Source organism: Trichomycterus rosablanca, chromosome 16, assembly GCF_030014385.1.
Source record: "Trichomycterus rosablanca isolate fTriRos1 chromosome 16, fTriRos1.hap1, whole genome shotgun sequence".
Lineage (NCBI taxonomy): Eukaryota > Metazoa > Chordata > Actinopteri > Siluriformes > Trichomycteridae > Trichomycterus > Trichomycterus rosablanca.
In genome coordinates this window covers 28,676,869-28,703,768 of record NC_086003.1, presented here as the reverse complement: position 1 = coordinate 28,703,768, position 26,900 = coordinate 28,676,869, and the positions used below count along the sequence as shown (strand labels likewise).

Here is a 26,900-nt window from a genome sequence, read left to right as displayed (position 1 = left end):
GCACCTTTCAATCGAGGGTTAAGAGCCTCACTTACTGGTCCACCAGCAGGTGGTAAGAGGGCTTGAACCAGCAACCTGATCAGCCATTACATTAAAACCACCTCCTTGTTTCTACACTCACTGTCCATTTTATCAGCTCCACCTACCATATAGAAGCACTTTGTAGTTCTACAATTACTGACTGTAGTCCATCTGTTTCTCTGCATACTTTGTTACCCCCTTTCACCCTGTTCTTCAATGGTCAGGACCCCCACAGAACCACCACAGAGCAGGTATTATTTAGGTGGTGGATCATTCTCAGCACTGCAGTGACACTGACATGGTGGTGGTGTGTTAGTGTGTGTTGTGCTGGTATGAGTGGATCAGACACAGCAGCGCTGCTTGAGTTTTTAAATACCGTGTCCACTCACCGTCCACTCTATTAGACACTCCTACCTAGTCGGTCCACCTTGTAGATGTAAAGTCAGAGACGATCGCTCATCTATTGCTGCTGTTTGAGTCGATCATCTTCTAGACCTTCATCAGTGGTCACAGGACGCTGCCCACGGGGCGCTGTTGGCTGGGTATTTTTGGTTGGTGGACTATTCTCAGTCCAGCAGTGACCGTGAGGTGTTCAAAAACTCCAGCAGCGCTGCTGTGTCTGATCCACTCATACCAGCACAACACACACTGCAGTGCTGAGAATGATCCACCACCTAAATAATACCTGCTCTGTGGGGGTCCTGACCATTGAAGAACAGGGTGAAAGGGGGGTAACAAAGCATGCAGAGAAACAGATAGACTACAGTCAGTAATTGTAGAACTACAAAGTGCTTCTATATGGTAAGTGGAGCTGATAAAATGGACAGTGAGTGTAGAAACAAGGAGGTGGTTTTAATGCTGTGTGGGTGCTGCACAGCTCTGAGGTCCTAAGGGGCTGGGTTCAAATCTCACCTCCGGTCACTATATACGAGAAAATTTGCCAACATAAAGGGGCACCAAAGTGGTAAAAATGCATTTAATGAATCAAATTTAAAAGAAAATAATGCAAACTGACACAAACAGTGGACTTTTTGCCATTGACCTAGAGTGACCCACAGAACAATAACACTGAACACAAGATTTTTTCTGCTGAAATGTATTTTGCAATAACAAAAAATAAATAAAACTAATAAACACAACACTGAACATGTAAAAGAAACCAGTGCACACCATATGGCCAAAAGTATATGGACACCTGACTATGAATTTGATGGACACTGGACTTTGCACTGGAAAAGACGGAAGCATGTGACTTCCTTCATATAATCGATTCACTACACCGGTTAGCAATCGTTGTGGTTTTAACACACAAATTTAATCATTAGAAAGGCTGTCCCAATACTTTTGTCCACATAGTGTGTGATCCCAAATGAATAAACAGTACTTTACATCTTCTTCCTCTTCAGACGGGTCTCGGAGAACCCACGCAGGTTCTGCTGTTCCAGCTCTTTCACCCTCAGACGCAGAGACTCGATCTCTTTATTCTTCTCTTCCTGAAGGAACTGCAACTTCTGAACAGCAGCACACACACACACACACACTGGGTCACTGGGACCTATGACTGGCTCAATGACCACAAATTGTCCAGTTAAAAAATTATTTAAAAAATGAATATTATTTTTTTTCTCGTCTGCTCCTGTATTTAGGTGTCGCCACAGAAGATCTGGTCCTCATACCAGGCTTGGCACAGGTTTTCCTGACGTAACCCTCCTATTTCTATCCGGGCTTGTGACCAGCACTGAAAGCGCACAGACTCCCAGTGGCTAGGCTATGTCCACCATAACCCCTTTCCCAATTAGGTCCATGCAGACGCCCGACCGGACGCTAGCGTGGCTAAGATTTAAACCCTGTATCCCCAGATCTTAACAGTACTGGGGTAGCAAACTTTACCGCTGCGCCACCCGATCACCCAAAAAAGTGAAAATTATTATAAACTTAATAATTATTCCTAGCAGTATTATATTTTTTACTGACAGTTTTAATGAAATAATCATTTTTAACAGTATTTAATGTTTAATCTCCGATTTCCACAGAAACACTGGGTGCAATGCTGATCTGACACACAGTCGATCCTATCTGTATGTAGATGCCCGACCAGCCGATAGCCGAACACAGGGAGAACATGCAAACTCCGCTGGGGAATCAAACCCACGCCCCTCTTGCTACCCAGTATGAACATTATTACAAAAATCTGTGGGTGGAAATATTTAAGGGCTTTAAGTTAAAGAAGTTGTTTGCAAAGACGGGTTGTTTGAGTCCCTTGAATCTGCAACTTACTCTTTTATAGAGGTTCTGAGGAACGGTCCCCGGGCCCCGTGGCTGCTGCTGGGTCATGACTGACATGCTCTGAGCCCTCGCAAGCTTAGCGCTGAACTGCAAAACAACACAATAAACATTTTTATAAAAAACAGCTCAATATAAGGTCCCTCATCAAAAGCTACACTATATGTAGGAACTGCAGCGGCGTGTGTATTGACCGTCTTTGCATTCTGAACTTCTGATTTTAAAAATATCAAAAGCAAAAGCGGCCTCATCGCTTTAATAATTAAATATTTGCTCAGTCATAACTCTCTATCTACCTCCATCTGTAGCTTTATGATCTCACTTTGCTTTTCTTTCTGCTGCTCCTTTATTTTCCTCCTCATCTCCTCCAGCACGTCCTCCTTTCTGTCCAGTGACGCCTGCATTTCAGCATCTTTGCACTCCACTTTGATCCAAAACCCCAAAAATAAAACATCAATCACCATCAAATTGTGATTAATAATAATAATAATGACTTTAATAATTTATTGGTTTATTTATTGATTTATTGGCCAAGTATGTGGATACACACAAGGAATTTGGTTCCGGCTGATGGGTTCTCTCTAGTATAAATCCAGTACAAGAACATTAAACATTAAATGTACAAGAACATTAAACATTAAACACAAAAATATACTAAACTATAAGACTATATACAGGCAATATATAGAAAATGTATGGATGTGTGCAAAAACCACCTTTTTACTAAGCACTTATGCTGACATGTACTTACTTACTAATGCTCTTATAAAAAACACTTTGGTTTTAGCTTAACAGGTTTTAGCAGATTTGTGTTCTTGGACTGTTGTTTACTTAAACTAGAGTAATGAAATGTTGGGATAATGTCGAAAATGTAAATGTAAGTATGTACATATAAGCAGAGGTACACAATATCTGGTAACATACCGATGGCAATATACAGTAATATACAGATAATGTAAGCTAGCAGTGTGTGGAATATTTAAAAAATAACAGTAAAGTGCACAGCATGTAGGATAAGTACTACAATATTTAGTCAGTTGGCAGCAGGTGAATATTGTCATGCTCAAGTCTGTATTGTCAGTCATTTATTTATTTATTTAGGAGGGAGATGAGGCCTGTGGGAAGAAACTGCTCATGAATCTGGAAGTTTTAGTGTGGATGGACCTATAGCGCCTGTCGGAGGGGAGGGGTTGAATTAAGTTATGGCCAGGGTGTGAGGAGTCAGTAAGAAGTTTCTGGAGGGAGGGCAGAGGAGCACCAATGATTTGTGGCTGCTCCAAACCAGACTGTGATGGATGTGCACAGAACTGATTCGATGGCAGCAGTGTACAGTAGAACTGTCTTTGCAGCTCCTCCTGTTGCAGACCCAGCTTTCTCATTTACCGCAGGAATAATCTAGGGCAGACAGTACAATGACATTTTTTGCACATAACCTAACTTGTTTGGAAGCTGGAGTCAGAGTGCAGGGTGCAGGGACTTGCTCAAAGGCCTAACAGTTGCTGCATGCCAGAGCCAAGATTCAAACCCATACCCTTCCGTTTCGATAGCCTAACCACTTGATAATATCTGAGCGCAAAGTTACCAGCTGGTTCTAAAGAGCCAGTTTAGCAAACACAGAAATATCTAGAACTGCCAAACAGGATTGTGGATTTTATTTCTATTTCTTTTTACTGTGCATTGAAATACATAATTTATTTTCTATTATTATAGATAAACCATTTTAATATCAAAATATCAATGTGCCCAATAGACAAATAATGTGATTTGTTACCATAAGTTTTTATAATGAATTAATAAAATATAAAATAAATAACATATTGTTAATAATTAAAGATTTTATAATAATTTTGCCATTTAAAGGCGAAACTGGTTAATGCAGTACATTAAAACTGTAGTAACAGCTCCCTCTAGTGGTGGAACGGTCACATGCCACGCCTGATCCAGATGTACTGACGTGGAAAAAACTGTTTAATTTCTCTAAAATATAAATAATTGTTTTTAGAAAATAAATCTATTGGGGGGGTCGAAAAGCTTTAGAACCTCTGCTCTAAACAAGTGCATCAGAAAACAGAAGGAAGCTTATTAAGGAAGATGATGACCACTGAGCGAGTTTACAAAATGGCCAGGACCGAAAAGGAGCTGCTGAACCACATTAAGTCCTGCTTTAGACGTGTGATGAGGCGCCCACATGACAACATTGAAGGCGGTGTTATGATGGGACTTGTGGAAGGACTCAGAACTCTATGCTGGCCACTCAAGTTCCACCGCACCAAACTTGTCAAAGCCTTGTTGCCACAAGTCAGAAGCATAAAATATACATTAAGTGGGGCTGAAACACCCAAACTTCTCTCTCATCCACATACTTTTGGCCATATAGTGCATCCATGACAACATGTGACAAGCATGGATCAGTTTAATGAAGCTGTCTGGTTCTGCTCACACTCACATTTCCTCTGTGTCTCTTTAGCACAGTCTGCCAGGTCGTTCTTATGCTGTTCCTGCAAGCTTCTCATATCGTTCTGCAGCTTCTGAATGGAAACCTTGGTCTCCTACACACACACGAGGCAATAATCACACAAACAATAACAGATTTCAGACTTTATTATTATTATTACATTATGCATAAACAAGCATCTCACAAGTGAAACTTTTAAGACTTTTTAAATTATATATAATTCTGATTTTAATTCTATTATTTCATTTTCAAGTTGTGGACTTTAAGCTCCCACACAAAGGTGGACAAATCAGCTCTGAAAATACACTTTCTAATATTTTTGTGTCTTTACTATATAATATTCGTAAGTCTAAGACCTCCCAAAATGCTAATGTTTAGTGGCACTCTTGAATAAACCAAGTAATTTAGAATTTTACCAGCACTTTTCTTTAATAAATTCAGTCACAAACCATTTTTAATGTGCATATTTATTACATAGATTGGCTGAAATGGGTTATTGCTAATGTCATTTTAACTTTAAAATGCTAGAACATAAGGTGTTTTAAAGCATTACAGGCAGTCTATGTAACTCTTTACACAGGGCTATATAATTCTTATAGACCAAGACCGTATGATGGGTGTTCAAACCCGGATATACCCCTTAGAGTGTTTTCCAAGGGGGGCCAGAGTAAAGAAACATGGCATATTTTAGTGGGACAAATGAATGTCAACACTTAATATTAACTAGATATACAAAACACAATAAATGAAAGATTAAAAATTAAGATTAAAAATAGGGAAATTATAAAATTGACTTGTGGGCTGGATTTAAGTTAATTTGTAACACATCTAGTTTTTATGGTAGATTTTGTGTGTTAACCTTGTAACTCCTTTAAATTATAAAAGCAAATAATACTTTAGCAGTTCTAGGCAAAATATTGGGGTAAGTATTGCCAGCTTACATCACTAAGCTTTAAACTCACCTCCACTTGTGCTTCGTTTTGCTTCCTCAAGTCAAAAATACCATTTTTAAGTTTCTCATTCTCAACTACATAAAGAGAAAAAGAAATTAAACACATTCAGCAGTTCAAATAGAAAGTATTGCATTCTTTGCATTGCTGATATGAAATTTAAGAAAACAATTTAATTCAGATGAACTTTTTGGTTCCGGATAGTCAGATCACTTACCTCGGAGTTCACACTGTTGCTGTAAGTTTTGCTGAAGGTTTTTTAGTGTCGCCATCAATCCCTCCTTCTCTATAGACACAGGTTTTAAGTTGTTGAAGTTATAACAAGTAAACAATATCAGCATCAGAATCTTTACTTCGCCAGTACCAGATGTACAAGGAATTTCTTTTTGTGCAGGTGTCAACATATATACATCAAATTAAATAGTAGGGACACTCTATATAAACACAGAATAAACAATAGAACATCAACATAAACAGTACAGCATTAGACACTGACAAACTTCAAGTAAAAAATTGTGAGATTAAGATTATTAAATAAATAAGGTGCATATTTGCGTATGTGCATTTACTGATAAAACCATGTTCATTCTGTTAACAATATGATGATGGTTTAAGAGGCAGTTTGTAACTCTATAGTGAACACTGCAACACAGGACAAGCCACTCTTACATGTTACTTTTTCAGCTGTGATAAACAGATGAATGAGTGGAAAGCTGACATGAATGTCCAACAGAAGTGGAATGGTGTATTCCAGTCACACAGAGAGTCACACTATGCTGGAGAAAAAACCCTATCCGACCTTCCCTCCTCAGACACGGCCGAACGTGTCTGCTGGCTCTAACTCAAAGGCTTGAAATCTCTGCAGTGGTACACTGACATATTGGACTGCTGGATCACCTGAGGTCAAGGGACTCTAGTGCTTAAGGGGATCAGCAAGACTCAGTAACCCCCAATCTCTTGGTCTATGTCTGCATGATTGTGCTGCTTCCACATGACATGGTTGAATAAACACATGAATAAGCAGGTGTACCAGTGTTCCCAATATAAAGGCCAGTAAATGAGCCATGATCTGGCAACCATCATCTAGTCTTGCTGCCCACACAAATGATTCACTTCTCACCTTCAGTTAAATGCTTTTCTTTGTTCTGAGAGAATTTTAGAAGTCTGTTGGTCTCGTCCAGTTTTATTTCGAGCATATTGTTCTTCCCCTTTAACTCTGTTATTTTCTTTAAAACACACACACACACATTCGTTACTAGCTAACTCTGCTAACCACATAAGTCTGTATTTAAACGCTACTAGTTCACGGTTTCTTTTAGCTTTTACTTTGAAATAGTTTGGTTATGTACTTGCTCTAGTTGACTAAAACCCTGAATAAGTTTATCGAGGTTCACAGCTGCTGTTTTCTTCATCTTTAAGTGTAAATTCACGCTGTGTCCTGTGTGACTAGACATCAATTCAGTTGGGAATCGATTCTAATGAGTCGGTTCCCCGATTCCACGTGCTTGTGAAGAGAAGTCGACTCTACTGTAAAGTTAAGTACATTAAAATAAATGTATTATTAGAGTAGAGTAAATATAAAATAATAATCATAAAGACAAATAAACTGTCGTATTAAATTAAATTGTAGACAAATAAATTACCTAAAACACTTCCTAATTTGAGATTCTAATTAAAGCAGATTTAATTGCTAAGGCCTATTTGAATCTGACTCATAGAATCAACTTATTGATTTAACACTTGGAATCAGAATCGGATTTGGATTCGACTCCCAAATTCGGGGAATCGAATAAACCCTGGTAAATGAATATTTACATTTACATTCTCAGCATTTAGCAGACGCTTTTATCCAAAGCGACTTACACAATGAGCAGAACACGATGAGCAATTGAGGGTTAAGGGCCTTGCTCAGGGACCCAACAGTGGCGACTTGGTGGTGGCGGGGCTTGAACCAGCAACCTTCTGTTTACTAGTCCAGTACCTTAACCACTGAGCTATCACTGGCTCATAATTTCTTGAATTATTTATTATTGTTTTACACTGTTTAAACATATGACAGTGTCTGTGTGCCATCTAAAGAAGAATTCTTGGGTGGGTGGGTGGGTGTGAGAAAGAGACTTCATAATTCATGCCCACAGTTTAGGAGTAGGGTGTTCGACAAGCTCATGATCAGGTGTCCACATACTTTTGGAGTTGTTGCTTCACAGCACTAAGGGTCAGGGTTCTACTCGCTGGTCAGGCATCCAGGGTTCTTTCTGTGTGGAGTTTGCATGTTCTCCCTGTGTCCGTGTTTCCTTCCACAGTTCCACAGACATGGTTAATTTGAATGACTAAAATGCCTCAAGTGTGTCCCGTGATAGACTGGTGAACTGTCCAGGGTGTTTTCTCCTGTTTGCTCAATGAAACAGACAATAAATTAAAGGATTTTATTATTCCAAAATATGAAGTTTTATTTTATAAAAAATCATAATAGTAATTTATTAAGAAATATCATATTTTATACAAACTAGCTTTGCAATTTGTGTTATGCTAGATAATTGCTTACACAAAAAATACAAGTTAGAAATTGCATTTACATCTCAAATATATTCTGTAGTAACTGATAAACCTACCAGCAACAAAGCAGCAACATGAATATTTAAATTAGTTTACACTCTGTTTAATGACTATAGCTAAGCTGTACTGCTTCAAACGGTGGCGTTAAAGTAAAAAAAGTACATCATGTCAGCCTTGTTATTTCAAAATCTGCTCTTTTTCTGTGACTGATCATTTGAAAGACGCTTAGTGTCCCTGCAGTGGTGAGAATGATCCACCACCTAAATAATACCTGCTCTGTGGGGGTTGACCATTGAAGAACAGGGTGAAAGGGGGTAACAAAGCATGCAGAGAAACAGACGGACTACAGTCAGTAATTGTAGAACTACAAAGTGCTTCTATATAGTAAGTGGAGCTGATAAAATGGACAGTGAGTGTAGAAACAAGGAGGTGGTTTTAATGTTATGGCTGGTTGATGTATTCAAGAAACTCACAATAACTTTATAAAATAAAAGCTTTGTTCCAAATATTAAGTCACAGAAAAAGTTTATGACTTCACCTGAAGACAGTAAACAAAGTTCATTAACATTTTAAACATCTGAGGTCATGAATTTGGAAATTAAACATACAAAAATAAAACCTGAACAGATCTACTGACAATACTTTTCAAAAAATGTATTGTGCTGTCATTTATTGCCATATTGTTTCTTTTTTTTTAATATAATCCAGCTTTAGTGCTGATCAACAATGTCTATCTGTCATAACTAGTCCATTCCTGCTTTAAAATCCATCTCAGTCTGTCGCCAGCACTTATTTTGGCGCGATTTTACTTAATAGGTCAGGAGTAAGATACCCTTCAGGTGTGGATCCAGATTTTACAACAGACACTGGAAAGGTTGAAGGGTTCCTCAAAACGAGGCTGTTGTTCCAGTCCACTACATCCACCATGGTGTATTCTGGGGGAGACATGGGTATCGAGAGGACAGGAAATGCCGAAACACCGGATGGAACCTGTTCTGCAGAACTATCCGACTCTTGCTTTGTGTTGGGTTCATTTAGTGTTTCCATAAAAGAGGCACTGATTTTATTCACATCCAAATCTGAGGTGTAACCTCGTTCGTCAGGGATTACCACCAGCACAGGCTTCTTCATCTTTTCCTTATTTCTTATCGCTTGGCTTTTACTGTCTTCACTCACAGCTTGTTCCGGAGACAGCAGTGGCTGACCGCCTGGCATCACCTCGGCGACCTGCGAGTACAGGCCGGCCGGCCATGCCGGATCCTGAGCAGGAGAAACCACGATTCCCGAATGAGCGGGAGACAAAGTGTGGAAGCCGTCATGGCTGTTGGTGGAAGGGGAAGGAGCGTCATGGTGGTCGTGATCAGACAGGTCAGGGTCGCAGCAGCTGGCGCGGCCAGAGTCGTCATCCTGGAAACAGCTGGATGTCGGAGGAGAGTCGGAGACGCAGGAGTTGCTGAAGAGGAGTGGCGCGTCGAAGCCATCCAACGTCTCGATCGGTTCATCCATATCCACCTCTATGAACTCCACCCACGGGTCGTTAGTGTAGCACTCTGGGTGCAGGCCTGGGTGAGCGTCCAGCACGGACGTGAATTCCGTTATTTTGCCCTTCTGATGAAAACAAAGAAGCACAGATTAGGTCAGGAAATGGTTAGCATTAGCATAGTTAAGACACTGGCATACCATCTGTATCTGTGTACCAGCATGTACACAGTTAGCATCATGCTACACTGATGTCTAATTACTTAAGCCATTGGAACAGTCCTAATTTAAGGGTAAAGTTATTATGGGAACTGGGAGTTTTATCAGTCCATATTTACTTCAGTACAGCTTGCTTGTTGATGGCGGCTTTCGTTTGCATGAAAGACTTTTTAAGCCATGTGACTCATCACGCTAGGGCAGTTGTAGCCTAGCGGTTAAGATACTGGACTAATAATCAAAAGGTCGTTGGTTTAAGCCCCTTGAGCTAGGCCCTTAACCCTTGACTGCTTAGACAATAGGCCGTCACAGTACTGTGAAGCAGTACTTTGGATAAAAGCGTCTGCTAAATGCTGAAAACGTAAATGCTAGAAATTGTACTGCTAATCATGCTGAGTGGCTAATTGCACCATGTGCTAAAGACACATGAAATATTAAAATGCTATTTTTATTTCTTTTAAACATTCATCAGCGTGAATAAATAAATACAGAACAGGTTTAATACCTTTAGGAGAGCTGGATCGATCCCTTTGATTTTCGGTCCAGGAACAGGCGGCAGGAGAATCACCATAAGCCTGAAATAATAATCAGACAAAATCAAACCACTTGAAGTTGAAATCTACATAAATGTTCTTTCTTTTGGCTGCTCCTGTATTTAGGGGTCGCCACAGCAGATCAGTCTGATCCGCTTTTCTGATTTGGCACAGCTTTTACACCAGATGCCCTAACTGACGAAACCCTCCTTATTGTATCCGGACTTGGGACCAGCACTGACGAGTGCACCCCCCGTTGGCTAGGCTGCAGCTGTTTTATCTTTTATTATTAATCATTTTAAACTTCTATTTTTTGTAAATGTGCTATTAATATATTCAGAATTGTTTCATAAACTGTCAGGGCAGTCATGGGATTTTAATTACTTCTGCAAAGGAAACTAATAGCCATGCTTTTGCAAAAGGCTGTCCAACACACCCATGGTCAGATGTCTAAATACTTTTGGTCGTATCAGTATCAGTGAAGACCAAGTTTACTAATTACACCATCAATTATCAATTGGCTTTTTCCTGTAGCACTGGGGGCTCTGTGGTCATCTGTAAGTATTTTGTATAAGGAAATGACGAGCAAGTGAGGGTTCCCTTTAGGAAGGGTTTCCTCAGTATGGAACATTGCTCAGTAGGGTGAAAAAAATCATTTTATTTAGTAGTGTACTGTAGGATAATTCCTTACTTCTGTTGACGCGACACCACGATCAGCATCAGGATGATCCCAATAGCAGCAACAGTGAGGGTCAACACCGCAACCACAGTGTTTCTCGGCCCTAATAACAAAATAAAGTCAAGATTCATTAAGTGCATCCAGACCAGATGATACTTTCAAAACTACATTTAACCGAACATCGAACCTTGGCTGGAAACGAATATGACGATGGGGTCAATGAATTCTCCAAAGTTGTATCCTCTCATTCTGGAGCGGACCCTGACTTCATAATCAGTGTTGGTGTTGAGGCCATAGACGTACGCCTCAGTGACCTCACGGCTGTCCAACTGAAAGAAAATAAACAAAATTAAATTAAGAATTGCATTCTGGATTAAAGCTTCGACTATAGAAGTGAGGTTAAAAATAATCACAGAATTAAATATGCACCTCCATGACACAGTCTTGAAATTTACATACACCAATCAACCATAAAACCACCTCCTTGTTTGTACACTCCATTTTATCAGCCCCACTTACCATATAGAGGCACTTTTGTACAATTACTGACTGTAGTCCATCTGTTTCTCTGCATGCTTTGTTAGCCCCCTTTCATGCTGTTCTTCATTGGTCAGGACCCCCACAGATCAGGTATTATTTAGGTGGTGATTCATTCTCTGCACTGCAGTTTTTGAACACCTCACTGTCACTGCTGGACTGAGAATCGTCCACAAACCAAAAATATCCAGCCAACAGCGCCCCGTGGGCAGCGTCCTGTGACCACTGATGAAGGTCTAGAAGATGAGCGATCGTCTCTGACTTTACATCTACAAGGTGGACCAACTAGGTAGGAGTGTCTAATAGAGTGGGCAGTGAGTGGACACGGTATTTAAAAACTCCAGCAGCGCTGCTGTGTCCGATCCACTCATACCAGCACAACACACACTAACACACCACCACCATGTCAGTGTCACTGCAGTGCTGAGAATGATCCACCACCTAAATAATACCTGCTCTGTGGTGGTCCTGACCATTGAAGAACAGCATGAAAGGGGGCTAACAAAGCATGCAGAGAAACAGATGGACTACAGTCAGTAATTGTAGAACTACAAAGTGCTTCTATATGGTAAGTGGAGCTGATAAAATGGACAGTGAGTGTAGAAACAAGGAGGTGGTTTTAATGTTAAGGCTGATCAGTGTATATACACATGTACTTTTACATACTTTTAAAGCATGTCAAGCTATTTATTTTATTTTATTTTATTTTGACGATTTACAATTCGCCCCTTGTTTATCTGGAGCAAGTAAATAAACAACACGTTTCTGTCCACTAGGGGGCGACATGCTTATCCATATAGACAAGTCTAGTCAGAAATATTAGCGGTTTATGCACTACAGTGTAACTTTTACTGTATTTATTTACTTATATTCAGATTTTACACAAATTACAGTAAAATGTTGTTTGCTGAAGTAAACCAAAGAAAGTAACACCGCGAATTTCCATAATAATTAAACATCACGATGCATTCAGTCACAGACATGCTAATTTAAGTAGCAGCTTCTACTCACACAGGCTAGTAGAGCAGCAAACCGATTTAGAGCTTTTAAAATGTGAGGTAAAGTGTGTAAAAAGCCCAAAATCCACATCATAACTGTGTTTTTATCCAAAAACCTTCAACAGTGACAAATAAGCTTAATTTACAAGTTTAATTCATGTTTAGTTGTTTTAGTTATTGCACCCGATGGCTTTCACACAGCACTGTATTTATAACAGCTACATGTGATGGATTATTATGTTATGGATTCATAACATAATTCATAACAGCTAAATGTGATAGCTGTTCAAATTGAGTATTTACATGTAATGTATAATATTGTACATCATATATTAATATATTAATGTATATTGTTTTTTTCAGGGTTAATTATTGTCAATAGGGGCAGCACTATGGCTAAGTGGGTAGCACTGTCATCTCACAGCAAAAAGGTCATGGGTTCGATCCCCAGGTGGGGCGGTCCGGGTTCTTTCTGTGTGGAGTTTGCATGTTCTCCCTGTGTCCGTGTGGGTTTCCTCCGAGTCCAAAGACATGCAAGTGAGGTGAATTGGAGACACTAAATTGTCCAATATAACCTTGTGAACTGATGAATCTTGTGTAATGAGTAACTACTGTTCCTGTCATGAATGTAACCGAAGTATAAAACATGACGTTAAAATCCTAATAAACAAACATTACTATCAATAGCAAATGTGTCATTATATTTCTTTCTTTTTTCCATATCACCCAGCCCTACCTCTAATTACTTACATAGTGTTTATTCTTCTTTCCACCCCCTGTATGTATCTGCTGCTCAAAGCATTTAATATGTTTAAAATCATTTCCAAATAACCAAATTCCAGACATATCTGCATTTATGACTGAAATAATGCCTCAAAAATATTCTGTCTGAAGACTAGTGTACTTTGTGATCAGTGACAAGTACAAATCAGGCACTGCAATTATTTTGTGCTTGATTTATATCAACAAAATACAGTTTGTTTGTTTATTAGGATTTTAATGTCATGTTTTACACTTTGGTTACATTCATGATAGGAACGATAGCTACACAAGCAAACTTTTACCCATATTGCCCAGCCCTACCTAACTGCTCATATTGTTTTTATTCTTCTTTTCACATCCTGTATATGAACGCCTGTATATCAAAGCATTTAATATGTTCAGAAATTTTGTAGAAACCCTCCACAACCAACCAAATCCCAGATATATCTCTGTTTATGACTCAAATAATGCCTCGAAACTATTCTGTCCAAGGACTGGTGTACTTTGTGATCAGTGACAAGTATCAGGCATTGCATTTTTGTGATTGTTTTATATCAACAAAATACAGGAACTGTACAATAAAACTTCTAAAAATATTACCATGATAATAATAATCAGCCAGCAGTGCCAACACTGTAGAATTTTACAAATAATTTGATAACAAACTCAGTTATTATCTCGATATGTTACCATTTACAGCAATAATTATAAAATGTAAAGAGCACAAGGTCAAAATTTAAAAATATTTTTCAGTCCTATAACTAACAGCTGGCATGTGACGAGCCTTCTAACCATTTTGTGGACAGAAGTTTTTTGTTGACACTTAACTGTGCGTACATATTTTATCAGCAGGACAGGTTAAAGTTCAGACACCCACTTACACAACTTCATATCAGCAGGCCTGGGAACGTTATGAACTTTTGACCATGACGACAGTCCAGTTTAATAAATATAAAAAATAACGGTACTGAACTTACAGATTTCCACTGATCCGATCCTTTCTCTCTGTACTGAGTCTCGTACAGAAGTTTCATCCATCCCGTCTCCACACTCTCTGCTGCTGAAGTTGGGACCATCCAGCTCACCAACACGTCACACAGCAAACCAGTGGGACCCAAACTCACCAGGGTCCAGTTCAGAGCTTCAGGAGGGTCTGGAAATACTACAAACGACATAAAAAATGTCTTTCAAATGACTATACAAGCACAATGTACTATAACCAAGGTAACATAACAACTGACATGATTAAAAACTAACATGAATATTAACTAACATGACATTAACATATAAACTGACATGAATAATAACTAACATGACATTATATTATATTAACATGTTATAAACTGGCATAAATAATAACTAACATGACATTATATTATATTAATATGTTATAAACTGGCATAAATAATAACTAACATGACATTATATTATATTAACATGTTATAAACTGGCATAAATAATAACTAACATGACATTATATTATATTAACATGTTATAAACTGGCATAAATAATAACTAACATGACATTATATTATGTTAATATGTTATGAACTAACATGAATAATAACTGTGAGCAGTGGCAGCTCAGTGGTTAAGGTATTATCGTGTTCTGAATTCAAGGAAAGATTAGACACTAGGATTCAATTAAACATGACAAAGTTTATTCAAACATAAGTACAAGCAATCGGTAAAGGTATTCTGAGCCCAGGGGGTCCTTCTGTGCACAAAGCTCTGCAGAAGTCCATTGATCCATGGCATGTTCAGCCTTTCATTAAGAGGAGGAAGTGAGTGGTGTCTTCACCTTGACCACTCAGAGCCGTGTCTTGACCTCGTCGGTTTCACAGTTTATAAAGAGGAACAGGGAAGCATTCTATGGTTACTCCATCTTGGTGTTTCTCAACTGTCAACTGCTATCTGTAAAACAACACTTGCATGCAAAACCAATTTAAATCCACCTACACCTATACATTCAGTTGTTCCTCTAAGCTCAGAGGACAGGGTCTTACACACACAAATAGTTGTTAACGGTCATTAGATTATTGTGAGTTCATCTACACACACATACAGTCTCTTGTTGTAAGGCACAAATATCTTTACCATATAAGGAAACATTCTAGGGTATTACAAAAGCTAGGATACAAATGTGACATTACATGTCAGTAAGATGTTTTAAATTACCACCAGTCTCACAAATTCATGGCAATACCACCACAAACCTGTAGGAGTTGGGAAACTGATTCAGTATATTTTTGTAGGTATCATAGCATCTTATCCTGTCTTACATTTAATGAAATAGTTGTCTGTTTTCTTAATAAAATCCCAAAGCAAAACACTCAATCACATAAATAAATAAAATTAAAAGTAAATAATGAGTTGAGCTTCTAGTTCAGCTGAATCAATTGATTAGATTTTTACACTAAACACTAAACTATTTCAAACTACGCCATATGAATGACTGCACCTTAAAAAGTAGGTGGCAAAATAGGTGAAAGTGTTATTATATCATTAAAGCCAAACGGCATGTGATGATAAAAGTAGTGCAGCAGCCAAATTAGCGCCACTACCTGCTGGACTTGCTGTGCAAAGTGGTTTTGATAAGAGATTGAAGTTGGCGTGTATTTTAATGCGTATTATTTAAAAGTAGCCTTAGACCCTACAAATGTACACTATATTTTACTTGCCTATCTGAAAATAATTAAAATAATATGATATTAATCTCTCTGTTACCTAAATCAACCTACCAATTTCTTCCACGCTGAAAGTTTTTTGTCCGTAAACCTCGTCGGTCCGGGAGCGCAGCTGAATAACGTAACTGTACCACACGCAGGTATGACTCTTATTGAAGTAGCACTCGTTTTCCACTGCGCTGCTGTAAGTCGGGCACTCCTGCCACTCGCTGAATCTGTTTTTGGAGGAGCTGCAACTGCAACAGAAAGACGTGGAGAACCTTAGAATGAACATCCTGCTCCGAAATCATCAAACCATTTTTCCTGAGTGTACTGTACGGTGGGACAGATAAGACGATGTGTGTTAAATCATAAAATGTGTGCATGTTATATTATACATGTTATACTATACATGCAAAGAAATAGCACAAGCCTTACTCAGTCTTGTAGAACAGCCTCAGATCACCCGGCTCTGTAAGGTTGTGGAAAGACCCGACATCCCATCGACAGTGAAATGTCACCAGCTCCCGGGAAAAGCAGCCAGTCAGATGAGGCCCAGAGTTGTTCCAGTCTAGAAAAGGGGGCAATAATTACTAATAAATCTCTGCACAACTGGAGCCCCTTAGGAGCCCACCTATAGCACTGTGCCCACCCAGCAAGTGCCTGGCTAGATTCCTGTAAGGGCCCGGCTACTGAACTGTAAGTGCCAGACTACAGCTTTGTAAATGCCCGACTACAGCCTTGTAAGTGCCTAGCTAGTAAGGGACCGACTATAGCTCTGTAAGAGTCCGGCTACAGTCCTGTAAGAGAGCCCGGCTACAGTCCTGTAAGTGCCCAGCCACAGCCATGTAAGAGCCCGGCTACAGTCCTGTAAGTGCCCAGCCACAGCCATGTAAGAGCCCGGCTACAGTCCTGTAAGACTATGACTAGATCCCTGTAAGACTCCGGCTAGATCCCTGTAAGACCCCGGCTACAACCTGTAAGGGCCCGGCTACAACCCAGTAAGTGCCTGGCTAGAGCCCAGCTAGATCCCTGTAAGACTCCGGCTAGATCCCTGCAAGACTCCGGCTAGATCCCTGCAAGACTGCGGCTAGATCCCTGTAGGAACCCGGCGACATCCTCATCAGTCAGCTCTACTATGCTATTTTAATAAATGCAAACAAGAGGTCACAGAGCTTAAAGATAACTTCTTCTTGGTTAGAACATTCTGGCTGCTTGTTTACATTTTTTCACAATCAAAAGCAGCGGATCAAGGAGAAAAACCCAAAGGGAAACATCACCAAATATAAGCCGTTCTGTATGACTGCTTACAAATAAAAACATGACAGACTCCCTTGCTAAACAGCCAGCATCTTGATACTATGGTAGTGAGGAACAGCACAAGTTCACAAGTGCTGCAGCAGTTCCACCTCACACACCTTTAATTGGCAGCCAAGCTTTCATAATCACAACATATTTAACGGTTCACACTCAGAGCTTAAGAGGAATTTTTAATGAATCTATTTGTGGCCGTGTTGACACGGTCAGTAAAGCGTTCTCAGAAAGTCCTCCTGCTCGAGTGTCCGCACTAACAGGACTAACAGGATGCAGGACGAATCTTGGTGGGATCCCAGCCTGACAGACCAGAGCTCAGCCCTTCCTGGAAATGCTTGCTGCTGTTTTTCCTCGTGTGAGCGCAAGCGAGTGCCAGAATCTGGTTTCAGCTAGAACGCTCTCCCAGAATCCCTCCCCCTAACCTGCAACCAGCAAGATTTCCCAATAACATGTTTACTCCCACACCAACCGCTCAGTACAAATCCGACCGCCGTGATAAATTCTGAACCTCAGGGTTCGATTCTGGATCCTGCAGGTTCTTCAGAGTTCACTGTGGTCTGTTCTTACATGACAGGAAATCTCATTTTGGGACGGTTCCTCACCAAACGGGCTGATGATTCCACCCTGGCTGAAATATACACGTATTTTGGTATTTTTTTTAAGTAAAATAGCTGAACCACCACTGCAGCTATGCATTAATATCTTACTTATAAAAAGCTGAATAACATTGTGGTGTATTTAAATATAAAGGTGCACGTTTTTACGAACCCTGCTTTGTGCACAGGGGCCTTCCCCAAAGTGTTACCACAAAGTCTGAGACATATCGTTTATAATTTAGAGTTTGTTTGTTAGCACTGTCGCCTCACAGCAAGAAGGTCCTGGGTTCGATCCCCAGGTGGGGCGGTCCAGGTCCTTTCTGTGTGGAGTTTGCATGTTCTCCCCGTGTCTGTGTGGGTTTCCTTCGGGAGCTCCGGTTTTCTCCCACAGTCCAAAGACGTGCAGTCTGGTTCATTGAAGATTCAAAATTATCCATGACTGTGTTCGATATTAAACTTCTATATTACAAATCTATAAATTCTATAAATTGAACCAAGCAAGTCTCAAAAACAATAATTTGACTAATATCTTACGTATAAAAAGCTGAATAACATTGTGGTGTATTTATGTGGTGTATTGCACGTCTTTACGGATCCTGCTTTGTGCACAGGGGCCTTCCCCAAAGTGTTACCACATATAATTTATATTTTAGAACTAATTTTAGTGCTGAACCACCACTGCAGTTATGCATTATTTAAAAAAGAAAACGATTTCTATACAGCAATTGTTTATAAATTCTATAAATTTGCTATAAATTAAACCAAACCCAAGTAAGTCCCAAAAATAATTGTAATATATATATTTTTTTAAATACTACTAATAATTATTAAAATATTTGAAATATTATCATTAACCATTTATATTTTAGAATTGATTTTAGTGCTCGGGTGTTGTGAAACATATTCTGTATTTGGGTGGCTTTTTTAAGTGAAATAGCTGAACCACCACTGCAGCTATACAATATTTATAAGAACTGATTCTAGTGCTCAGGTGTTGTGAACCATACCATATTTTGGTGACTTTTTTCTATTTATTTCCTCCCTATTTAGCGTAGCCAAGTAGTCTTCTGTAGTCTTCTGCTGCTGGGGATCCCGACTGCGTTCGAGGAGGGTGTATCCGCCTGCTCCACGCACCTTCCGAGATGTGCGCAGTCCCTCAACCCCTTCTTTTTAGGCAGTGGATATTCCCACATGAGGCTCATCCCCTTCTGCTAACCAGGGTCCTTACACAGCGTTTGAAGACCCCACCCACTTAGTCTGGTCTTTTCCCACCCGGCAGACTGGGTGGCCATTTTTGTCTGCTGCAGGTACTGCCCAGCTGACCGGTAAGGAAGCCGAGATTCAAACCGGGGTGTTCAGCACTGGTGTGCTTGCGGAATATCCCGCTGTGCCACCTCAGCACCCTTTGGTGACTTTTTTAAAAGTGAAATGGCTAAACCATTTCCTATTGTATAAACTAACTTAGAACATACACCAATCAGTCATAACAATAACACCGCCTTCCTAATGTCCAAACATGCCAACACATGGACACAAGATATCTACAGGAATCCTGTGGTACATGATTCGGCCAAAAGTCTCTTTGCTGCTTAACTTTGTATTTATGAATATGACAAAAAATGTGTTTATAAGCATAAAAAAGGATGTTTACAAAATAAGTAGCACTTCTTCGCAAGGCCGCTAAAACCAGTTACACTTGTAGACATGTAAACCTTCTCTCTGCTGTCCCATGTGGGTCCTCAACATCCTTGTAAATAATTCCTTCCTTCCTGTATGCAGGTCTGTTTACAAAAACATGCACACTACCTCTGTGTCACATTTTTAAGCTAAACTCGACACTGGACGTCATTTTCAATTGCCACAAGAGAGCATCATGGGACCAGGCTTTGGAACTGAGTGGCTTTGGGGGGGTGAATTCCTGCATTGTGCTCTCAGAGGATCCGTAAAGGAAGGAACGACTCTCAGTTCGGTTCTCACAGCACCTCTGACTTCTGCTCTCATATCTGATGGAATTTCCTGATTAAAACATTCTGTGCTTTTTATAGCAAACTGAAGCAAAGTTTATGCTATAATTAGGGTCCTCCTAAATTCACAGGAAAATGTGCTTCATTTCACAGATCTCACAGATGTTTAAAGAAAAGAGCCACATTTCATGACAGTCATTAAAAAAGACATAAATTAAATGATAGAAGCTACAATACACAACACAGCTACCTTAACGGTTGAATGTAAACGTAGAACATCCAGCAAAGGTCTCAAATCCGAAAATTCTCGCCAATGTTTTGACAGAATTGATCGGTTACCCGAGTCGTGTTTTTAGCTGCTTTACACTTCCACATCTCTGATGTTTTGAGTAAGCGATTGCTAACTGAATTGCCGTAGGATAGATAGGACCGTCTCATGGTGCAAATTAATTAGTAAACGTGAGGCACTTGAATGCTACACAAATGAAAAAGGACTTTAGCTATAAACTGAGCCAAACCCAAGTCCCAAAAATAATTAAAATATTTGACTAATATCTTACTTATAAAAGGTTGAATAATACTGTGGTGTATTTAAATATAAAGGTGCATGTCTTCACGGACCATGCTTTGTGCGCAAGAGCCTTCCCCAAAGTGTTACCACAAAGTTGGAGGCATATCATTTATTTTTAGAATTGATTTTAGTGCTCGGGTGGTGCAGCGGTTTATTACACTAACCCACCATGTGGACGGACGTATACACAGACATGACACGACTATGTTCGGACGTCAGAAGCCGGGCGATGGATTGGCACCCTGTCTGGAATATTCTTCCTTGCATTTATAAACTTTTTAGATCTGGGTGTAGCTGAAAAGCTGAACTTAATTGATTGTATTCTGGCCAAAGAGTTTATTTCTAACTTCTCCAAATGTGTGTGTAAAGCCAAGTTCACACTACACGACTTTCCAAGTCATCAGATTTCTTGTAATCGGGAGTCTTTTAAATCGGTGTGTATTTCACACTACACGACTGATCGGCGATAGGGGGTTTCACATTACACCATCTATCACCAACTGGAATCGCAGACGAGCTTCTCTGGTCTCCCAAACTATGTTTTGTCACGAAAACACATGCGAGAAGTGACGAGAGGTTTAATGATACCACGTCCAAAAAAGCACGTCAACAAGTAGTGAGCGATCAAAGAGTGGATTTGGCTACGTGGCCAGCAGGGGATCGTCTGTTGTGTAGTGAGTTGGAGGTTTGTGAGAATTGTGTGTGTCCCTGTCCCACCTTTACAACTCCTCCCCTGCGTTTCCCCACACCCCGTATCTTGCATTCTCATTGGCTGTTCGACACCGCACTCATTGCCAGTCAGCCGACTCATATCCAGATATTTAACATGCTAAATAATTATCTTCGCTCAGCGAGTGTTCAGCGAGCCGCTCGGATCAAGTTGTTGAGCAGTTTACACATAGCGATCGAGAGCCGAGTTTCGTTCCGAGTGAACGCCGAGTTGCTCCCGAGCTGGCAAATCTAGCGCTGACCGGTCGGCGAGCGAAAATCAGGACAAAAATCATGTAGTGTGAACTACGCATTACTTTCTCAAGAGCTGGACAGTCCAGAGAGAAACGAAATCCCAGAGCAGTAGCTGTAAAATTTGGAATCACAGCTGCTCTACATATTATACTTATGGCTGAAGCAGACGCTGTTATCCAAACTGACCTCCAACTGTAACTGAAAACAATTTGAGCAAATGAGGGTTAAGAACCTTGCTTAGGGGACCAACACAGGCTACATGACTGTGGTTAAACTGGCAACTCATTACTATTGTAATTACTTGTCTAGTACTACCACAGCCCAGTGCCAAATAAAACAAAGCCTGAATATGGCTGCATTGTCACTGTGTTGCTCCTTCAAAACACTGCATTTCTATCATCTGAGAAACAAAACTGTAACTGTACCTTGTGTTGTGGGTTGAAGACCTTCAGCTGCAACAGCAGAGATAAGAAGGAAGAGACCCAGGACGAGAGAACGGTGGGGCTCCATGTGGACCCTGCACAGATCAGGTTACCAGATTATTAAGCGTTTTTGAGCAACATTTAATATGACACTATGCATTATCCCCTGTATAATTGTGCAGATGCCATCGTTCAGCCAGCAGGGGTCGTAATTGCAGCAGTTGAGGAATTCGTCTGGCCCTTCCCACCCCGGACAAGCCAATTATTGCCTGTTTAGGTACACTGATCAGCCATAACATTAAAACCACCTCCTGGTTTCTACACACACTGTCCATTTTATCAGCTCCACTTACCATATCAAAGCACTTTGGAGTTCTACAATTACTGACTGTAGTCCATCTGTTTCTCTACATGCTTTGTTACCCCCTTTCATGCTGTTCTTCAATGGTCAGGACCCCCACAGAGCAGGTATTATTTAGGTGGTGGATCATTCTCAGCACTGCAGTGACACTGACACTGGTATGAGTGGATCAGACACAGCAGCGCTGCTGGAGTTTTTAAATACTGTGTCCACTCACTGTCCACTCTATTAGACACTACTACCTAGTCGGTCCACCTTGTAAATGTAAAGTCAGAGACGATCGCTCATCTATTGCTGCTGTTTGAGTCGGTCATCTTCTAGACCTTCATCAGTGGTCACAGGACGCTGCCCACGGGGCGCTGTTGGCTGGATATTTTTGGTTGGTGGACGATTCTCAGTTCAGCAGTGACAGTGAGGTGTTTAAAAACTCCAGCAGTGCTGCTGTGTCTGATCCAGTCATACCAGCACAACACACACTAACACACCACCACCATGTCAGTGTCACTGCAGTGCTGAGAATCATCCACCACCTAAATAATACCTGCTCTGTGGGGGTCCTGACCATTGAAGAACAGGGTGAAAGGGGGCTAACAAAGCATGCAGAGAAACAGATGGACTAAGTGAAGCTGACAAAAATGGACAGTAAGTGTTGTTAATGTTATGCCTAATCGGTGTACATTGGAAAGAAAAAACCCTGAAATCACCAGAAATCACTGCAGACCACAACAGCCGCATGTCGCATAAACAGGATCATAAAACTGACGCCGGCGAGCGGGTCACAGTGAACCACGCTGCAGATATCAGGTTAAAGAAATGAGCAAGCTGTCAGCAGACCTGTGAAGAATGTGAACCACTCTGCATCACCCTGCTACTGGAAAGCGAATTCCCAGAAACTGAAGCAATTCACTTCGTGCTAGTTAAAACACAAGCCAGCTTCGCCACCACACCCCCAGTCAAACAAGCTCAAGGGCATTTCTGGAAACTTGAAGCATAATGCAAAAGTTGAAAACAAATGTGTGTTGTGGATTTTAATGAAGATGATGAGTTAACACAGTCAGAGTGGTTTTGCAAACTCCTGCACACATACATTGGAAGCTTGATAAAGCAATCAAATAAAGATTTGCATGTTCTATTTTTGTATCTTCTGATATAGGTTGAAGAAGGTTTTGAAGGTGAACAGTAAATTAGCCTTTTTGAATCAGCAGTTCATCAGATTAATTGCTCTTTAAGTTTAGAAACTTAAATCTACAGTGCAGTGGGTCGACATTAATGAAAACATGCCAACGTGCTTCCACGCTCGGGTATCCTGGCATTCTCACCACATGAAGGTTATGTCGCTGCTCCCTCCATTGGCTCCCAGTAAAATACCATATAGAATTTAAGGTTCTTTTGTTTGTATTTAAGGCTCTCCATGGTGAAGCCCCATCTTATATATCCAATCTCATCTGCCTCCATTCTACCTCCAGAATTTTAAGATCTTCTGACCAGTTGCTTTTAACTGTCCCACGCACTCGGACACTACGGAACAGCTTGCCACTCCTTATTAAGGCGTCCCCTACAATTCACCGTTTTAAATCCAACTTGAAGACCAAAATCCATTGATGTGCTTTATTATTGTTTTGATTTTACTGTACAGAACCCTGGATGACACTTGAGGACCTTGAAGGCGCTTTTTAAATAAACTTGACTTGACTTGCTGCTGTTGCTGAGATCAGTGGTCAGTGACTCTGATATGGTCTTGGTTTCTTCTTGGGATCTTGATTCATCTTTGGACGGTCTCTTCCAACCTGACAGACCTCCTAGAGGTTATTGGCAAACTGATTTCAACAACTGAACTGCTAATTTAATGCATGGGGTAGTAATAGCTTGATGGTTAAGATACTGGACTAGTTATCCATAGGTCACTGGCTCAAGTTCCACCATTACCAAGAAATTTACAATTTATTTTCCTCTATTTTACAAATCTGCTTATTTTAAACAAGCCTGCTGTCATTCACAGCCAATACATTAAGACCTGTGTATGACTTTCAAACTGGACTTCTTGCCCCCCATTACCAGCTCCAGTCTTGTAGCTCCAGTTCAGAACTTCTCTTCTGTTGGGAAGCATTTGTGTTTGGAAACAGGTTGAGTTTTGGTGAAATTGGTCCTTGAAGAGCTGAGGAACATCAGGGCTTTTCCACCAATCCCAGTGAGTGAAATCCTGGAATTTTGTTTCCAAAACACCAAACCCACATGCACCAACTTTCAAACTGGACTTCTAGACTCCCATCACTAACTCCAGCCTTAAATCCCCAGGTCAGAACTTAAGAACCACCAAACTTCTCTTCTGTTGGAAAGCATTTGTGTTTGGTAACAGGTTGAGTTTGGGAAAAATTGCTTCTGGAGGAGCAGAGGAACATCAGAGGTTTTTCCACCAATCCCAAAGCGTAAAATCCTGTAATTCTGTTTCCAAAACATCAAACCCACATGCATGAACTTTCAAACTGGACTTCTTAATCCCCATCAATTGCTCCAGCCATAAAACCCCAGTTCAGAACTTAAGAACCACTGAACTTCTCTTCTGTTGGAAAGCACATCCACCAACTTTCAAACTGGACTTCTAGACTGCCATCACTAGTTCCAGTCTTGTAGCTCCAGTTCAGAACTAAAGAAACACCAAACTTCTCCTCTATAGGAAAGCATTTGTGATTAGAAACAGGTTGAGTTTTGGAGAAACATCAGGAGTTTTCCACCAATCCCAAAGAGTAAAATCCTGGAATTCTGTTTCCAAAACATCAAACCCACATGCACCAACTTTCAAACTGGACTTCTAGACTCCCATCACTAGTTCCAGTCTTGTAGCTCCACTTCAGAACTTCTTGCTGTTGGAAAGCATTTGTGTTTGGAAACAGGGTGAGTTTTGTAGAAATTGCTTCTGGAAGAGCAGAGGAACATCAAGCGTTTTCCACCAATCCCAAAGAGTAAAATCCTGGAATTCTCCTTCCAAAACACCAAACCCACATGCACCAACTTTCAAACTGGACTTCTAGACTCCCATCACTAGTTCCAGTCTTGTAGCTCCATTTCAGAACTTCTTGCTGTTGGAAAGCATTTGTGTTTGGAAACAGGTTGAGTTTTGAAAAAACTCAAGAGTTTTCCACCAATCCCAGTGAGATAAATCCTGGAATTCTGTTTCCAAAACACCAAACCCACATGCACCAATTTTCAAACTGGACTTCTAGACTCCCATCACTAGTTCCAGCCTTGTAGCTGCAGGTCAGAAATTAGAACCATCAAACTTCTCTTCTATAGGAAAGCATTTGTGTTTGGAAACAGGTTGAGTTTTGGAGAAACTGCTCCTGGAAGAACAGAGGAACATCAGGAGTTTCCCACCAATCCCAGCGAGTTAAATCCTGGAATTCTGTTTCCAAAACACCAAACCCACATGCACCAACTTAACACTGTAACACTCACCTTCAACCAAAGTGTCTTCAACACACGGGAACTTGCAGAACCTGAACGTGTGCGTGTAATCAGACGTGTAATCAGATCCCGGTTTGACACTTAAGTTTCACGTAAACAGGACTGAACCGACGTGAAACTCCGGTTGCGGCACCATAGCGGGACTTCACTGCGGATCTGAGATTCGTTGCACCGATTCGATCCCGTTGATGTAAATCGGAATAAACGTGACTATGTGAGCTATGAGCTCCGCGCGTACTCGTGTTCTAAATCGGGAGCGAGGCTCCGCCCTGGGCGCGCGCTCCTCGCCTCGTGTTTGTCCCGTAGGCTTTCTAAGAATCGCAGTGCACGTTGCTCGCGTGGACGCGCACTCCTGTTGAAGCGGCGGTGTTAGCATGTTTTCACACAGAAAATCTAATATTTCCCCCTCATATCTGACATAAATTCGACTTTTTATTACAGTCTGAACAGTAAAAATCACAAAGATTCAGAGTTTATTTTGAATTTCAACCTGCTTTTGTGTATGATACTGAAATCCGATTCAGAACTGATGAACTATCGGGACCCCAAGGCTGTGAAACGACCTAACACCAAACCTCTCTCAATTATTACTGGAATTAGCATCTTCCATAGCAAACTACCACAAAGTTACCCAATTTATTAATTTATTAGGATTTTAACGTCATGTTTTACTTACTTTGGTTACATTCATGACAGAAACTGTTACTTGTAGTTACTTGTTACAAAAGATTCCTCAAGTTTAATATCAAACAGTTATGGACAATTTTGTATCTCCAATTCACCTCACTTGCATGTCTTTGGACTGTGGGAGGAACCCATGCAGACATGGGGAGAACCACAACTACCCAAATAAAGGATCACCACAGGAATGATGCATTGAGGTTCACCATTTGACATTTCTCAACAAGAATTGCAAGACATTTAGATATTTCACCATCTGCAGTCCAAAACATTATTAAAAGCTCTGCATTTAGCTAGGGGCCTTGCTTAAGGGCCCAACAGTGACAACCTGGCAGTGGTGGGGCTTGAACCAGCATTCTTTTGATTACTAGTACAGTACCTTAATCAATAGGCTACAGTCCAAAGCACTTAATGTAGGTTAATGTACTAAA

General features: G+C 40.5%; 2 protein-coding genes across 2 annotated transcripts; both read right to left on the bottom strand.

Moving 5' to 3' along the window:
* Positions 1–983: 983 nt before the first annotated feature.
* Positions 984–7,170, bottom strand: LOC134330625 (coiled-coil domain-containing protein 152-like). Its single transcript, XM_063011827.1, has 8 exons — positions 7,059–7,170; positions 6,830–6,935; positions 5,927–5,995; positions 5,722–5,786; positions 4,751–4,853; positions 2,601–2,728; positions 2,299–2,394; positions 984–1,532 (listed from the first exon to the last, which is right to left on the bottom strand). The coding sequence occupies exons 1-8, from the start codon at positions 7,161–7,163 to the stop codon at positions 1,407–1,409; spliced, it is 798 nt and encodes a 265-aa protein (XP_062867897.1). The 5' UTR covers positions 7,164–7,170; the 3' UTR covers positions 984–1,406.
* A 951-nt stretch (positions 7,171–8,121) lies between these two features.
* On the bottom strand, positions 8,122–25,989 carry ghrb (growth hormone receptor b). Its single transcript, XM_063012030.1, has 9 exons — positions 25,780–25,989; positions 21,969–22,060; positions 16,574–16,706; positions 16,211–16,392; positions 14,447–14,631; positions 11,360–11,501; positions 11,185–11,275; positions 10,466–10,535; positions 8,122–9,873 (listed from the first exon to the last, which is right to left on the bottom strand). Exons 2-9 carry the CDS (start codon positions 22,051–22,053, stop codon positions 9,055–9,057), a joined length of 1,707 nt encoding a protein of 568 aa, XP_062868100.1. The 5' UTR covers positions 22,054–22,060; positions 25,780–25,989; the 3' UTR covers positions 8,122–9,054.
* Between the last annotated feature and the right edge of the window lie 911 nt (positions 25,990–26,900).